Raw genomic sequence first — 16,118 nt, forward strand, 5'->3', positions numbered from 1 at the left:
CATTTTTCTCATGATGGAGGACGTACATAAAGAAAATTAAGATTAAAATAGTGTTTTTGAGTATTTCTTTATTCAAATCATTGTAAATCAGGACCAGACAAAAAAATGCCTCAGAAAAAAGCTTTTAATTATTATACACAAACTATAATCATCAAAGCACAGGCTCCCTGGTCTGCTCCAGACCTTTACAGACGTGCACATCTTTGTTTTCCTCATCCAAGCTGGAATCTGGCTCAAAATTGTATAGGATCAACAGTTCTCGTCATTTATGTTTTGCCAATAATGTTAGTGAGTAGCTGTAAGCCAGTGGGAAGGTGTGTAAACCAAAGTGATAATGGGGAAAAGCCTTGCCTCTGGCTCGACTCGTGCTCCCACCTGTCCCCCAGTTCCATTTGGATGATCTGTGCTCCTGTCCTGTGCAGTGGACCTCGCCTCTGGCTCATCTTGCACCCCCAGCTGTGCCTCAGCTCCATCTGGATTAAACCCATCTGCTACACTATTCAAACATGCAGTTGTAGAGTTAGATAAGATATTTCTTCTTTAACATTTTTGGTACATCACCTGTCTTCTTTTTTTTCCCCAGAATCTGTTTTTTTAGGAGTTTTTTCCTTACCGAGAAGGAGGTTCTAAGGGCAGGGAAGTGCAGTTTAGCTTAGTCTGTTTAGTTTAGTTTAGTAACCAGCTATTGTTTATTTTTTATGAGTGAATAAATGTTTTTATCCGTTGAGACAGTCGTGTTGTATTATTGGGCTATATAATTAAAACTGAACTGAATTGATAGGATTTTCTGCATTTTCCTGTCTGGGATACAGATGATATTTCAACTTAGGTTTTATTATTCATATGAATCACTTACGTAATCATATCATTGTAATACAATATCACATGATGCTGCACAAAAAGATACTTGAAGTGTTTTTGATTGAAAAAGGGTGGCCTGCATTAGACCATCACAGTTTTTAAACAGTTTGGGAATTTATGAAGTGACAATCATCACAATTGTTGCCCTTTTTGAAAAGTACGATAACTGGTGATTAGCAGTAAAAAGTAGATTTTTGTCATTTATTCTTACAAAGCAGACTTCTTTTAAAATAAACAGAATTTTTTCAAAGATTTTAGTTTAAGGCCAAATTGTTTTGAAAGTTTTGACATCTTGAAATATTAAAAAAAGACAGAGTAAATACAAAAAAGATGGAAACACATATTCTGATGAAATTTCCCAAATTGTTGTAGGTGTAGTAAACATGGCTGTGGTTGTTAGATAGTACATTTGTATCCGTGACAAGCAGGCTGGATTATACCAGTGATAATAGGTTTGATCTTCAAAGAAAAAAAGCTGTTATCATAAAGCATGCGTGCATTGTTCAAACAAGCAGATGGGGTCGATCACAGGATGTAATCACAGACAAAGAGACATCTGAACAAGGCACTTCCAGCCTTTCATCTTCAAATGCTTTCCAACAGCCTCATTAAGCTGGAGGCTTTCCTGATCTCTCATTGACTCAGCCATCCGCTAATTATAGGCTCGTCTGATGAGACCAGGTAGCAGAAGATGTGACAAAATGAAGTTCATTGAGAGCTCTTTCGAGCTCAGGCTCCCCTAATCATAACTGGCTAGTTTCACATGAAGGAAATCAAATGTAATTGTAACGCAAACCCTCAAACCTTTTATACATTTTCCGATTCTATACAAATATGAAAATAAAAAAAACATTTTTGAGTTTCTGTTTCTGTGTCAAGTTTCTTTCTGGAGTCAAAAGGAGCAAACCTGAGCAGGAACTGTGTCATGAAAGAAGGTCTTGATCTGAATCACACCTGAGAATATCAAACAGAATGTCTAAAAAAACTTTCTTAAAGGTGCTTTGATGGTCCAGTCAAAGTGAGGACCTAGACAGCACTGATACAGAGCACCAGTTATTGAGGAGAACAGTCATGAGGAAACAAGGAGGAGTGATCAGAAATTTCTCCATAAGGAAACAGTTTGAAAGAAGAACAGTAGTTTTGTCTTTTGCTATCAGAGAAACCACAACCCAGTGCGTCTTTTGCTGTGTCATTGTTACGTATAAATGTAGCCCTTGAGAATGAGTTGTGATGCTTCAAAATTAAAAAAAAATCTAAATAATGAAATGTTGTGATTGGTTTATAATCTAAATTATGGCATTTGGTAGACAAAAAAATGTGTGAAAATATAAAAATATATAAAAGAACAAAAATAAACTATTGAAATTCAATGTTAACAGTATTTTTTCAGCATAGTTGATGCAGAATAAAATTAGCAAAACAAAATTTGTAATCAGACAAAGACAAATGTAATTGAGTAATGCTGGTTCTTTCCTATAAATCTATCCAGCTATAATGCAGAAAGTCCATGAAGCAAAAACAGCATTAAAACTTTCTGTTTGATTTTTTAAAATCTGCTGAAAATAAATTATTTTCTTGCTTCCTGAAATCATAAATTTGTTATTTTTCACGTATATGCTGCATAAGCTGTGCTCAGTGTGAATATACAAGTTCTGACTAAGTCTGGGGGTTTCTCAGCATTATTGTCAGCAGTGTCAACACCTTTGCTTCTCCGTACCTGAAGGTTGACATTTCCCTCCGTTTGTATAAAGCTCCTTTTCTGCGCGAGTGTCTGTTCTCTCTTCATCTGTGAGACCTTTATGAGCTGAAATACTGAGATAAACAACACACAATATTTACAACTTAGAAAAATTACTTTTCTGATTCAAATCACTCTTTTTAAGAAGAAGTCATGCACCCTTTTAAAGCGCGACATGTCTACGAACCCAAATCTAAGAGGAATTTGGGGACTTTTGGTATGTATGAACATTAACGGAGAAGTTAAAAATATTTTAAGATACTGACAATACTTTAGGAATTATACAGTTTTCACTTTAAAGCATTTATACCCTAATATATTTCCAGTTGTATACAATAATATGTTTCTACAGTTTCTCCGTTCAAGGAATATTAAGAAAATTGAGTTAAATCCTAGATTTTTAGCAAATTAGCAACAACTGGTATGAAAGGGTTAAAACTTGAGATGACATTTGCATGAGCTGCAGCTGTTCTTTTTGTTTTTTATTTCTTCAATTACGCTAAATTGCTCATATTCCTAAAGTAAATCAAAGTCCTCAATAGTATTATGTTTACATCATTTCAAAAGTGTTAATTTAGGGGCCTCCTGGGTACTCAAGCTAGGGGCCCCTCGGGGGAGTGTCTTGAACCTGCCTTGTGTGCTCAATATTCAAAACAGTTGGGAGAACATGGAACCTTGAGCATACAACAAGGTTTACACTCTAGGCAAGCTTGCCTGTTAAAGGGAAGTCAAGCATGGAATTGAAACTGGCAGCAAATTCAAATCCACGCTGTCACCGCACAAAGGAGGGAGCTGCAGGCCCTCAGTCATCGTAGCATCTCTCGCAGTCAAGAATTGAACTTGTTAAACTTGCTGACAGTAGAAATCATCTTCAAAGATGTGCAGACTCACGTTTTTTTTTCTCAGTCACAATAAACATGAAGGATCTCTATGTAAAAACCTTTGAAAGAGGCACAAGATTTAAAAATATCAATAGACAAATTAAAATATCATTTTAGCTAAAGGCACAAATTACACTGGAAAACATTTAGCAGATTTTATTTGTTTTTTAATTTTGATTTTTTTTATTTATTTCATGAAGTAAACGGTAATAAAACAGATCCAATAGCCAACACAGATTTATCAAAAATGAAATGACTGCCATTATAACTTAGGCTGTAAAAAGCTCTTTGAGTCTGAAACAGAATAAAATTAACCAAAGCTTGAAAAAAACATTATTTAATGTTATAGTACTTTTTTGAAATAGGCAAAAATTATAAGACTTTTTAACTTTCAGATTTTTCATGCTGATTAGGAACAATCTTCTGGTTTTACTTTGAAAATCTTCTTTGAGGTATCTTTGTATCAACAGCAGGTCAAAGTTTTAGCTTTTCATAAATGTTATAAAATATGTAGTCAAATATAAAAAAAAAATATGACGCCTGGGAAATTCTTTGGATCCCGCTGAGTTCAAACCACCAAATGTCATTGAACCCTTTTATATTGGATTTTCCACCATATTGGGATTTTTGATAGGGGCAGTCATGGCCTCCTGAACGGGACTGCAAGTCATCAGACAGGATATTTGTATATTTGCAGGAACAGTAGAATAATAGTAGAACAATTCTAGGTACTTTTTAAACAAATGAAATCTAAAACAAACTTTTACAAGCCTGTAGGTGATATTAAAACTGTATGAGTACTAAAATAAAAAATAAAAAAAAGCAGAACATATTTCCTCATTTGCTAAAATCACATTTTTGGGCTTCATTTGACAGAGATATTCAAAACATCTGTTGATTTTTTTTACTGGAAGATCAGACTCATTGTAATTAAGTGTTAGGAGGTCATGCACGTGCACAGTTAAATGAAAATCAGCTCTTGTACTCTCACTTTTTGAGGAAGGGCCAAATAATTTAACCACTTAGTTGCTCAAATACATACATTTTCTTTTTTGTCATGATTTCTAAAAGCAGAAATTTAAATAAGGTACAATGTCAAGAACTGATGGTGGAGGACCCAAAACAGAGACCAGGCATAATGGCAAAAACTAAACTATTTATTAAACGAACATGACAAAACCACGGAGCAACAAAAAGGATCACTAATCAGATCAGATGATCCGCCAAGTATGAACTGAAAACCAGACAGTTAAATAGACTGAAAGCAATTAACTGAAATGAACACAGCTATAAATCACAATGAACCTGAAACTGGTGAGACTCACAACACTACCAAAAACATCTTAAAAACTAAAATACAGAATCCTACAGTACCCCTCCCAAAAAGGGCAGATCCCAGATGCCCAAAACCCAACACAACACTTGGCAAGAGGGGAACCAGTCGCGTACCCCTTAGGGCTTTAGTCACAATGTGAAAGACGAAGCGAGTGAAAGTTCTGCTGAACTTCAGAGCAAAATATTTTGATTCATCAACCTGATGGATCAGATCGGTGTGTAATGCTCTGAAAAAAAAGTCGGTTCAGACTACATAGCAATTAGAAACAAAGCACTTTATTTTTTCAACCATATATATGAAACATTATGTTCATTTAATCTTTGTGTGTTTTTTCCAATGTTGGTAAATTTTTAGTTGTGGAAATCAGACAAAGCTGAGTTTTGAAAAAATATTTTCTAGATTATTTAAAGAAAAGCAGCATGAATTTGCTTGGTTTAAAGCAACTTATATTAGATACAGTTCCAGTGTTCAATGTTCTGGTCATTAAGAAAATGTCACTGCAAATGCATTTTACAATTTTAATTTGTGAAAAGTTTAAAATATTCAGATACAATTTTTAAGTCATAATTTAAAAAAAAAAAAGTGAAATTATTGTCTCTGGTACTGTCGTGGGATATACAGTATCATGATATGTATCATATTGTGATACGTGTATCGTGATACAGACTCTTGCCAATACACACAACCCTAGTCCCGATGACTCTTCCCAGGGACAGGAAACATGAAGGGGAGCAGCCCTGGTGACCCTCCTCTGGAACAGGAAACATGAAGGGGAGCAGCCCTGGTGACCCTCCTCTGAACAGGAATCCATCTTTAGAACCCACTTTAACCCTCAAGGGGTTGCTGGGGGCCGTCTGCTGATGGGCCACATGCACTCCTAGGGGCAATTTAGAATCGTCAATTAACCTATGAAGCATGTTTAAAATTAAAATAATATATAAAAAAAATGATAATAAATACAACAGTAATGTACAGTGAAACTTGGTGTGAATTGTTTTCTTAGATCAGTGACCCGACCTGCCTTCAGACTGACCACATGATGTCTTGGATTGCTTCATTCATAAACAAAGAATGTTCTCTGAAGCCATGTTTTCCTCTGGAATCAGGCATCATTTACACACAGCTCCTCTAAAATAAATCTTCTTTCAGGTGACATGAAAGATGTTTGTTGTCTTTGAAAAGACGTCTTCCACGTCTATTAAACGCTGTTGTTGGGAGTGCTTGTTAGGAGAAGCATGCTGCATAATTGGAGTGCAGTTTTGTCAGGATTTACCAAAATTATTTACGTTAGAACAAGAGCCATCCTTCTCAGCCTGAGAAATTTTCTTCGAATTTTTTCATTGTTTAAGGAGCTATATTCATGAAAAGAATATTTAAGGAGATGCCTGAGGAAAACTCACACTTGTGTCTGAAACCAGGAAGTCAGTCTGGTCTGATAAAGACTTTCAGAAAAGCATAACAATCAAGTGAAATTCTCCAAGGCTTTGTGAATGCATTGGAAACACGAGGAAAAGCTTTACTTCAGGGCTAGATGAAGTTGCATTTCAGTTTAATATCGTCCTCTTTTTTATTTGACACATACCCCTGCAGCTCACTCATCCACAGTCAGAAATTACCCATATGTGTGGCAACAATAAAAAATATCCCACATATTCTTAGTGCCCGGCTCCTCTTATCTTCACCCCAGCCTGCTCCAGTGCCCTCAGTGACTCATGTGCCACTGCACACTCTGATGAGTCCCATGCTTCAGAGGAGAATTTCTCCATGCTTTAAGTCCAGGGGGGGCAGCAGACTGTGTGTGGGTGTCACACAGCTTCAAGGGGATGGCACTTCCAGAGGAAGATCACACTGATGACTTAAGAAATATATTAAAAAAGACAATTTAATGGAGAATTTCAAAAGGAATCACAAAAAAGTTAGCTTTCATTTTTTTTGGGTAATTTTTAAGAATAAATAAACATATATTTAAAGTATTTTTTTCTTTTGTCAAAGTTTTCCTTTTATTTTGCATAAATCCTTTTTCTGCCTTTTTAGTTTAATAACCTTCAATCTTAGAAAGTACACGCACAAAACCTCATGAAGTATTTTTGTTAAGTTTCTAGTTTGACCCAGCCTTATATTAATGTGTGATCCATCCCATGACAAAGGTGGACAAGATTTTATGTCTGCCAATGACAACAGTGAAGATAAAAACAATCCTTGGAAAAAAAAAAGAAATCAGAGTGCTGTCTTGTAGGGTCCAGATGACCCCACTTTTAATGTAAACATGGCTAGGATAGCACAAGGGTTACATATTTCATTACACCTGTTTTAAGCAATATCTCAAATAAAACACATTTTGTTATAAAATGTGTAATTCTACTTTAAGCTGATTATGGTAGAAATTGGGATATTTGGACTGCTGCTTAAAATAGAGCCCATCTGAGGGGAAAAAAAGTAAATATCCTATTAAATGACATAAAACTTCTTCTTCTTTAATCAAAACATGCTTGTTTAAAAACATATTGTTTCAAATAACCAAAGCAATAGACCTAAATCTGAATATTTATTGCTAATTTCATGATTTTATTCCAACTTATTTGAAAAAAAAATCTTATTTAAATAAAGTCTAGTTCCATTGGTACATTTATTTTACTTCTAGCGTAATATTTTCCATATTTTGTACCTTTTTCCAGAGTAAAAGTGGCTGAAATATCAAAAGAAGTATTTCTTCTTGCAGGATCAGACTCAAAGGAGATAGAGGGAGAAACAAAGTTGCCCACACGGTGTGCGCAGAGGGGAGATGTCTCGAGAGCGCATCACAGGACGACCCTCCTCCTCCTCCTCCTCCTCCTCCTCCTCCTGTAAGACGCAGTGCCAGAACAGAGCATCTCTGGTGGGAGAGCACATTTGTCAGGAAGAGGGGGAAACCTCTTACTTCCCAACACTCAAATACTTCCTATATATCCGACATGAACCATCGGGTCTTTCCTGCTGCGCAGAGATGATGTAAAGATAAAGTAGGGGAGCTCCAGCGGGGATCTTGGACGCACGGATGCGGAATGTGCCAAAAGGAGTCTGGAAATGCGCACAAAAAGTAGAGAGAAGTGAGTTTTTGGGGAGCCACAGCAGGATGGACACTGCGGAGGTTATTTTGTCCGTGCTGGTGGTTGTGATCATCATTGTGTCGTTGCTGTCCAACGTGGTGGTGCTGATCTGCTTCCTCTACAACCCGGAGATCCGCAAGCAGGTCCCCGGTCTGTTCAACCTCAACCTCACCTTCTGCAACTTGTTGCTGACGGTGTCCAACATGCCGCTCACTTTGGTGGGACTCGTCAGCCAGGCGCAGCCGGGCGGGGACGGCTTCTGCCAGATCGTGGGTTTCCTGGAGACTTTCCTGTCCACCAACTCCATGCTGAGCATGGCCGCGCTGAGCATTGACAGGTGGATCGCGGTGGTGTTCCCCTTGAGGTATCACTCCAAAATGCGGCACAGAGACGCAGCGTTCGTGCTGGGGTACACGTGGGCGCACTCCGTGTCCTTCTCCACGGTGGCGGCTTGCCTCTCCTGGGTGGGATACCACCGACTTTACGCGTCCTGCACGCTGGCCAACCCGCGGGCGAGCAGCAGAACCCAGTTCGTCATCTTCACCGTCTTCTTCCACTCCTTCACCTTCCTCCTGTCCTTTATAGTGCTGTGTTTCACATACCTCAAAGTTCTCAAAGTGGCAAGATTCCATTGTAAGAGAATCGACGTTATAACAATGCAAACTCTTGTGCTGCTGGTGGACATACACCCCAGGTGAGCTCCATGCTCTTATTCTGAAATTGAATTGGTTTTAATTAGAGAAAAGACATGAAGCCTTTAATCCGAGTCTGAGGAGCTTGAAATGGTCAGTGTCTGAACAGAAGAGTTAATGATGCTTTTCCATCTTTGCATTTACATTTTAATTGCAGCCTTAGCATTCAGAGAACCTGCAGTTCAAAATCTAATTTAAGTGTCACAAAGACTGATTGCAGTACCTTTTTATGGTACAGTTGAAACGAGTACAGCCTATGTGTGTGTGTGTGAGGGTATGGCTGTGCCTTTTGTGCTTAAGGTAAAGCACATCAGCTTCTGCTCATGTGATCACCTCAGAATTAAGACTGTTTTCATTATTAAAACAACATTTTAGACTTAGCCTCCTCAAATTTGGGAGTGTGTGGGATTGTGTATCTGCGACACACTGCTAGTGTTGAAGTAATCCATTACAAAGTAACGGTTATTGTATTTTAACTACTTTTGTCAGTAACAGAATGAATTAGAGTTTAAATTTCAGAAATAGAATTACAATTACTAGACTAAATTAAGTGCAATTAAACCATAGATGACTAGTAAGACAAATAAATATGTGCGAACAGTTTGCTTTGACTTTTTTTTTTTTTTGGTAAATGAAACAAATAAAAACTAAATATTATGTCCTAAAATGAACTGCTTTCCACTGCCGTAGTGAGTCATTAAGCAACTACACTATTAACTATACAATGTACATGTTCTCATGTTTATGTGGTGAAATCGATGGTGTTAAAAACCTGATTGCCCTTGTGTGGCCTCTATGCTTTTATTTTGAAGGTATCTTTTTGTGTTAACTTTACTGTAAACAGTAAAACATTGGATCAATTAACTAAAGCTTTGTATTTTTTACATTTCAAATCATTAATATTCATCAAACTGAAATTTTGAGTTAATGGCTTATCCAAATTAAAATGCAATTTGATAAAAATCAATATTTTTAAATATAAAAAAATACAGAACTTTTGTTAATCGATCCAATGTTTCATTTTTTACAGTGTGTATTCCACTGAGAATTTGTTTGTAAGTAGAAAAAAGTAGGGAATTACTTTTTAAATGAGGAAAGTAATTTAATTACAATTTCATCCAGTAACTAGAGAAAAGTAATCAATTACTCTTGAAAAGTAACTTACCCAACACTGCACTCTGGCAACATAAATTTTGTTAGAAATGTTCTCATTCTTCTGTTTATCTCATGTTGTCAAGATGCTTTTTCTTTATTTTCAATTGCGTTTCCTGTTGAATCGTTATTGGTATGTTGGAAAAATAAAATCACAACCACAAAATGACAAAACAGTTGCCAGGTTAAGCTCAGCCTTGTAGTAAAGCGGGTTAAGAATACGTTTGGATGGAAGTTTGAATCATCTCAGCTGTCATTGTGTGTTTGCAGCGTTCGACAACGTTGTCTAGAAGAGCAGAAGAGGCGGCGTCAGAGAGCAACGAGGAAGATCAGCACCTTCATCGGCACCTTCATGCTCTGCTTTGCTCCGTACGTGATCACAAGGCAAGTGTTGGTGTAAAGTTAGGGAGCATGAGGGGAACCCGCAGGCTGCCGAGCGTGCAGCCCTTTGGTAACCTCTCAGCTCGCTCTCATCCACTCACCCTTTCACACCCCTCCTCTTCCACTTCCTCCCTGCTTCCTCTCCACGCCGGCCAGAATTGGAAGACGAGATTGGCTGACCTTGTGATAAGTAATACGTCTCGGCTCTGCTGTCACTGCTGCATTAGCACTTTTCTCCTCAAGTTCGCTGCGTGCATCCCAATTTGTTGGAATCCACTCACACAAATCACAGCTCAGAGGGAGGATGTCAAAGGAGTCCTGTTAGTCAGCTAGTTCATGTTTGCATGTTTGAAATCATATGAAATTTACTGATTAGAAAAAAAAATATGTTTGTGCGAAGAACTCCTGAAACAATCTAAATTTAAATTGTATTACAAAATAAACTCCAATTTATTTGAATGAACTTTGTGTTCATTCTCTGATCCTTTAGCTTAAAAGAGACAGTAACTGGAAGAGTTGCTGATGAGACGTTACTAGTTGTTTTGCCTGAAAGGAAATCTGACTTTCTTTGAGTAATTTGTCAAAGTCTGGATCAAATGTCGCAAAGAAATCAGAGTAGCTCATGTTCAGATATCCTCATCCTGAGTCAGGAGTATTCTGTGACATTAACAAGAAGCTAAGTAAAAAAAACGTGTCTGATATGCATCTTATAGACAAAATCTTTATGGTTTGATGCTGTTGGAGCGTTGATTCTAAATTGGCTATAGGATGAGGGGCGGAGCTACAGGGGGCCAGCTGCCCCCCAGCAAAAAAAGCTGTACTCCACCATTTTTAGATTCAATAATAATATCATTGTCGACAAAGATTAAAAAAAAAATGTAATTCAAGCCTTATGCATTAGTAATAGAACCTCAGCTGTTTTAATGTTAGCAATAACAATGGCAAAACTTTTATTTTGTAAAGGCCTTCCACTCATTTTTTATTTGACACCCTTCCAAAATCCTCTGCCCCCTTCGCCCATCCATTAAAATGTTCTAGTAATTTTTTTTTAATGTCTTTGTTTTTAAAAAACAATAGCAAAAAACTAAGGAAGTATTACACCCAAAAATATAAGTGTTGTTCCTGCATAAAAGTTACAGTTCCTGATGTGCTGCAGTAACAGTCAAATGTGTGGGCACAAATGCTCTTCAAAATAAAAGCCCATCCAATTCTCCAAAGTAGTGCTGCAATCTAAAACAGGCTTAGTGACAAGAGGCTCATTCTGGTTTTGAGGGCAACCATGTTGGTTTTAGTAAAAAAAAATAATAATAAAAATAAATAATGCAATACTTTCTAAACCCATAATTTCCGTTTCTTAATTAACAGATACAAAAAATAAATAAACAAACTCATCTTTTGGTTTATGTACAAAGTTCCTTACAAGTAGCAACTTACTTTTATTTATTTGAAATAAATAAAGTTTGGAATGAATGTGATTTTACAGGGGTCTCAAAAGTAATTTTGTCATGAAATAAAACTCTACAACTTCAATTTTGCTTAAATCACACATTAAAATCACATATTGAAAACAAATTTACAGTATTGTGCTTTAAAAACGGCATCTGATGACCCCAGGTATATCTACTTAAAAATATGAGCAAGCAGCAAATCACACACACATATATATATGTGTGTATATTTCCTAATAAGAAATGTTGTTTGAATAACCCAAATTCAGGAGATTGTTAAAGAAACTAAAAATTACAACTAACCTAAAGTATGATTCAAACTAAATTGTGAAAAACCTAAACAAGGGTCAAAAATATGGAGGCAAAACTTAGAACAAAAACACGCTGAAAAACCAGACCCTTAAATAGGCCTGAGGGTTAATTGACGAACAGAAAGCAGCCGTGGATAATTGACAAATGAACTCTGTGGTGACTGAGACTATAAAAACAAAACGTGACCCAAACACATAAACGAGGAAAACTGGAGCCGCTCACACGCCTTTATGTCGACACTGTTTCCCTTGTACAGTACGTTTTATTTTTCTGCATGGTTTGCTCTGGGCATCTTCTCCAGCATGTTGTCTTTGCCCGTCCCCTGCTTCCTTCTCACACCACGCTCTGTTTCTGCTCGCCTGCAGGATTGTGGAGTTATTTCCAGCAGTGCCTATCAACCCTCACTGGGGAATTGTCTCCAAGTGCTTAGCTTACAGCAAGGCAGCCTGCGACCCCTTTGTGTACTCCCTGCTGCGACACCAGTACAAGAAGACATGCACAGACATAATCAACAAGATGCTCAAGCGCAGCTCCTTGAACGCATCGGAACGTGTGCCTGAGCAGCGGGGCAATAACTTACCAACAGCAGAGGGATGAAGAGGAAGAGCCAAAAACTATCCTGGAAATATGAATCCCTTTTATTTCTGATGAAGACGAGGACATATTTTTATTTATTTATTTTTTCTGTCCTTGTCTGCTTGACTTGTTGACATTTTTTTTTAATTTCAAAAAAAAAAAAGAGACACTGCAGGAAAAAGCAAACACAGCAGGAGTGCACCTGTGCTGAGTGGCCGGAGCAGCTGATCAGCATGAAGAATTTGCTTTAAGGACAGATTTCCCCTTCATCTGGAGACAAAATGTGCTCAGCAAGGAAGAACCACTAGTTCATATTTTTGTTTTTTACTATTTTAGTCTGGAAAAAAAAGTTTTTGTTAAAAGTATTTAAGGAAAGTAGGAATTTCTGTATGTAGCGATGGTAACTAACCAAACCCAATGATTTGAAATGATTCAATATCCGATTTCGATATCTAATTTTGTGGATTATAATTTTACATCAGTGCTGCTCAGGTTTTTATGGAGAGTAATGCTACGTATACATGTGCAGCTAATGTTCGCCACCTACAGTTGGAAGAGTCTTGGCGCGAAATGTTAAAGTCTCACAAATCTAGCTCCAGACTTTTTCTTTCACAGCTCTATTCCGATATCTGAAAGCTTCGATGACGCATAATTCCATCCGGGCAAAAAAACGCTTTTATTAATTTCTTCTTTATGATCAAATTTGAAACGGTTGGTACTTCCATAAATTTAAAAGGACGCTACCCATACGTCACTACCAAATCGGAGTCCCTGATTGGTGATTGGTTTAACTTTCAATGCCCAAACGTGGAAGCCTAAAACTCATGTTAATTGCGTTTACATAGACTTTTCATTGGAAGTGGTTGCTTTAGCGCACATTGTCAAAGGCGGTGTGAACGTAGCATGAGTATTAACCAAATTTTCCACATTTAAAGTACACTTTTGACAAGTTGGCCTTTTAACGTTCATCTTAAACATTTCCGTGACCAATCCTGAAAGGTTTAATGGTCAAAAAAATCCCTTAGACCAGCTGCATTTGCTGTTTTGACCACCGTTTAGGCTGTTTAGCCAAGTGGAACATGATCAATTGTACTTGCTTGGATTAGTACGCGCAGCCACCAGTGACCCAATAAGACCACTTGATGTTCATTTTGACTTGATTACTAAGACAGATCTTTAAGCCTGGACCTAAACATTTCTTAGAACAAATTCATCTCTGGAGGCTGGCCTAATGATTTTCTTTAGTTTGTGGTTTGCCCTCATTAAAAGTTTCTGCTTCCTGCCAGAAATATCGAGGGGTGGCGGCAATAGCTTAGAAAGACAACTAAAACTTTTTCATACTATTAAAAAAAAAGATTGTATAAAAACTTCTATAAGTAAATCACTGGTACATCAACCCCTCCCCTGTGATTGTGGGAAAGAATTGCATTTCTCTCAAATTTTGGGTTCGATATACAATTTTGGAAGCTGCTAAGGCTCAAAAACACAGACAGTTTTGAAGTTTCACATGAAAGGTTAAAGAGTGCAAGAAAAAAAAAGAATTATTTTGGACACAATAATCGGAGAAAAAACTTAAAAATACCAATTTTTCCTTATTGTCTGTAAGTCACATGTAGTTTAGATTAGTTTTGAGCCACAAAACAAACCAGTATTTTCATATTCATATATCTATATTTTCTACATTTGACTATTAAACATATCCCTTTGAATGCTAATGTTTTTACATCCTCAATGGGGAATTTTTCCAACTTTACGATTCACCAAACATGACCGCCTGCTCGTCTTACCTTGCTCTGTTGTCCCTTATTTTCTTATTTATTCCTGGATGTTTGTAGCCTTTGGGTAGAAAATGTGTGGACAGGTTTGAGAACTGACAACTATCAGTTCAAATCATCACTCAACCACAGTACATACACGTGTACACACACTGACAGAACCATGGAGTGGATCTGATATGACAGAAAATCCTTTTCAACTTGAAAACATTAATGGTTTTTTTTATTTTTTTTCTTTAAATCAATACCAAGTGTGATTGAAGGAGCTAAATTCACATTAAAAGTTTTGACTCTATTTATGTTATAAAATAGAAGAAAAAAAAAGTTTAAAAAAGTATTTGAGTTTGTTGCTCCAAGCATTTTAGGCTGTAGATTAGTATAATATTTAACTGTAGAAACACATTTCAAAATATTTCACAGCTTTGCCAACATTTGAATTAATCTGCTGTCAAAGCAACTTTATTTTCCAAAGTGTTTGTGTTCTTAAATCTTTGCAGCACAAACATAAATGGCATTTGAACTGGTTTTGATAGGAATCATTAAACTCCAACATGTGTTTATTGCTGTAACGCAAAGGGTTTTTAAAGGAAGTGTAAATGACTTTATTTTATATGTTTTGATTAAACCCAGTTGCTTTTGCTGTAGCATTTTGTAGATTCCTGCATTTTAGGAGGACAGCTCTAAGCCCGTAAGCCCCTCTGACTTATCCTCACGGCTGATGTTGAACCCATTATGCCACTTTTTTCTGTGCCAAAGCCAGACAGTGCTGCATAGGAGCCTTTTGACTGGGCTCCACTTATTCATGAAGTCTTCTCACAACTAGAGAAAACAATAAATAAATATATTTCTATAGAGTTTGTATGAACATCAGAAGGTTCCTTGACTTTGGGCCAAAGTTAGCACTGACCCCCCACTTCTAAGTAGCATTTCACAATAAAAGACAACTAAAAAGTTTTATTGGAACTAAATAAAATGTCAGTTTAACATTCTCAAACACATAATAGATAAAGTATAAAAACTGTCTCAAAATAAATATATTTTTAAAATGTATTTTTCTTTCCCTGTTTTTTTAAAATTGCCATCAATTATATTTATCAATTGAACTTTTTTCTGCTAAATCTTAAGAAAATGTAATTATCGACACTGATGACAGCTGTGTTTTTGGTTTTAAGAAAAAAACAGGCTAAATACTGGGTGCAAGATTTAGAAGTATTTTGGGTCTTTTTGAAATATGTAATTGTTATTTATTACAGCGCTATTTATTTCTGAGTTTTACAGAATGTGCTGCTTTTCAAGCAAATTGTGTTTTATGGTGACAATGAGATGATTGTAGTATACCTTGTCTTCTGTTGGTAACCGATTAACTGCCTCATAAGTTTTTTTTTTTTATGTCCTTAAACTTTGACTTGAAACTGCTGCGGCTGAAAGTAGGAAAAGCAGCAACGGTGATGTAATTTCCAGTGTGATAAATTGATATTTTTATTTTTTATATGATGAAAGAAATGTTTAATTGTTTTTTTGTTTTGTTGGATGTAATTTGCTGATTGGGTAAATGACAAAAATAATTTTAAGATTTTACCCAGAAATAGTAAAGTACTGTAAATGTATTAATTGGATATTTATAAAGGAGTATTTATAAAGCAGTTTATGCTTCCTACTGATGTTTGCTTTTGATGTGTTTTTGTTTTAATCTAAAAGAAATCTTTAAAAAAAAGAAGAGATAATTTCTTTTTTTCTTTATCAGTTATGGTAGCACCTTTCATACAAAAAAATGAAATTGGTCAATGCGACAGAAATAACATAAAAGTATTTTGAAAAAAAAATGTAAAATAAAAATGCCCCAAAAATGAAACTGCAAGTAGTGGTAAATGTAAAACAAC

General features: G+C 36.3%; 1 protein-coding gene across 1 annotated transcript; it reads left to right on the forward strand.

Moving 5' to 3' along the window:
* Positions 1–7,563: 7,563 nt before the first annotated feature.
* On the forward strand, positions 7,564–15,899 carry LOC112153843 (G-protein coupled receptor 26). Its single transcript, XM_024284269.2, has 3 exons — positions 7,564–8,596; positions 10,017–10,130; positions 12,253–15,899. The coding sequence occupies exons 1-3, from the start codon at positions 7,851–7,853 to the stop codon at positions 12,482–12,484; spliced, it is 1,092 nt and encodes a 363-aa protein (XP_024140037.1). The 5' UTR covers positions 7,564–7,850; the 3' UTR covers positions 12,485–15,899.
* The last annotated feature ends 219 nt before the right edge of the window (positions 15,900–16,118 follow it).

Source organism: Oryzias melastigma, linkage group LG19 (assembly GCF_002922805.2).
Source record: "Oryzias melastigma strain HK-1 linkage group LG19, ASM292280v2, whole genome shotgun sequence".
Classification (NCBI taxonomy): domain Eukaryota; kingdom Metazoa; phylum Chordata; class Actinopteri; order Beloniformes; family Adrianichthyidae; genus Oryzias; species Oryzias melastigma.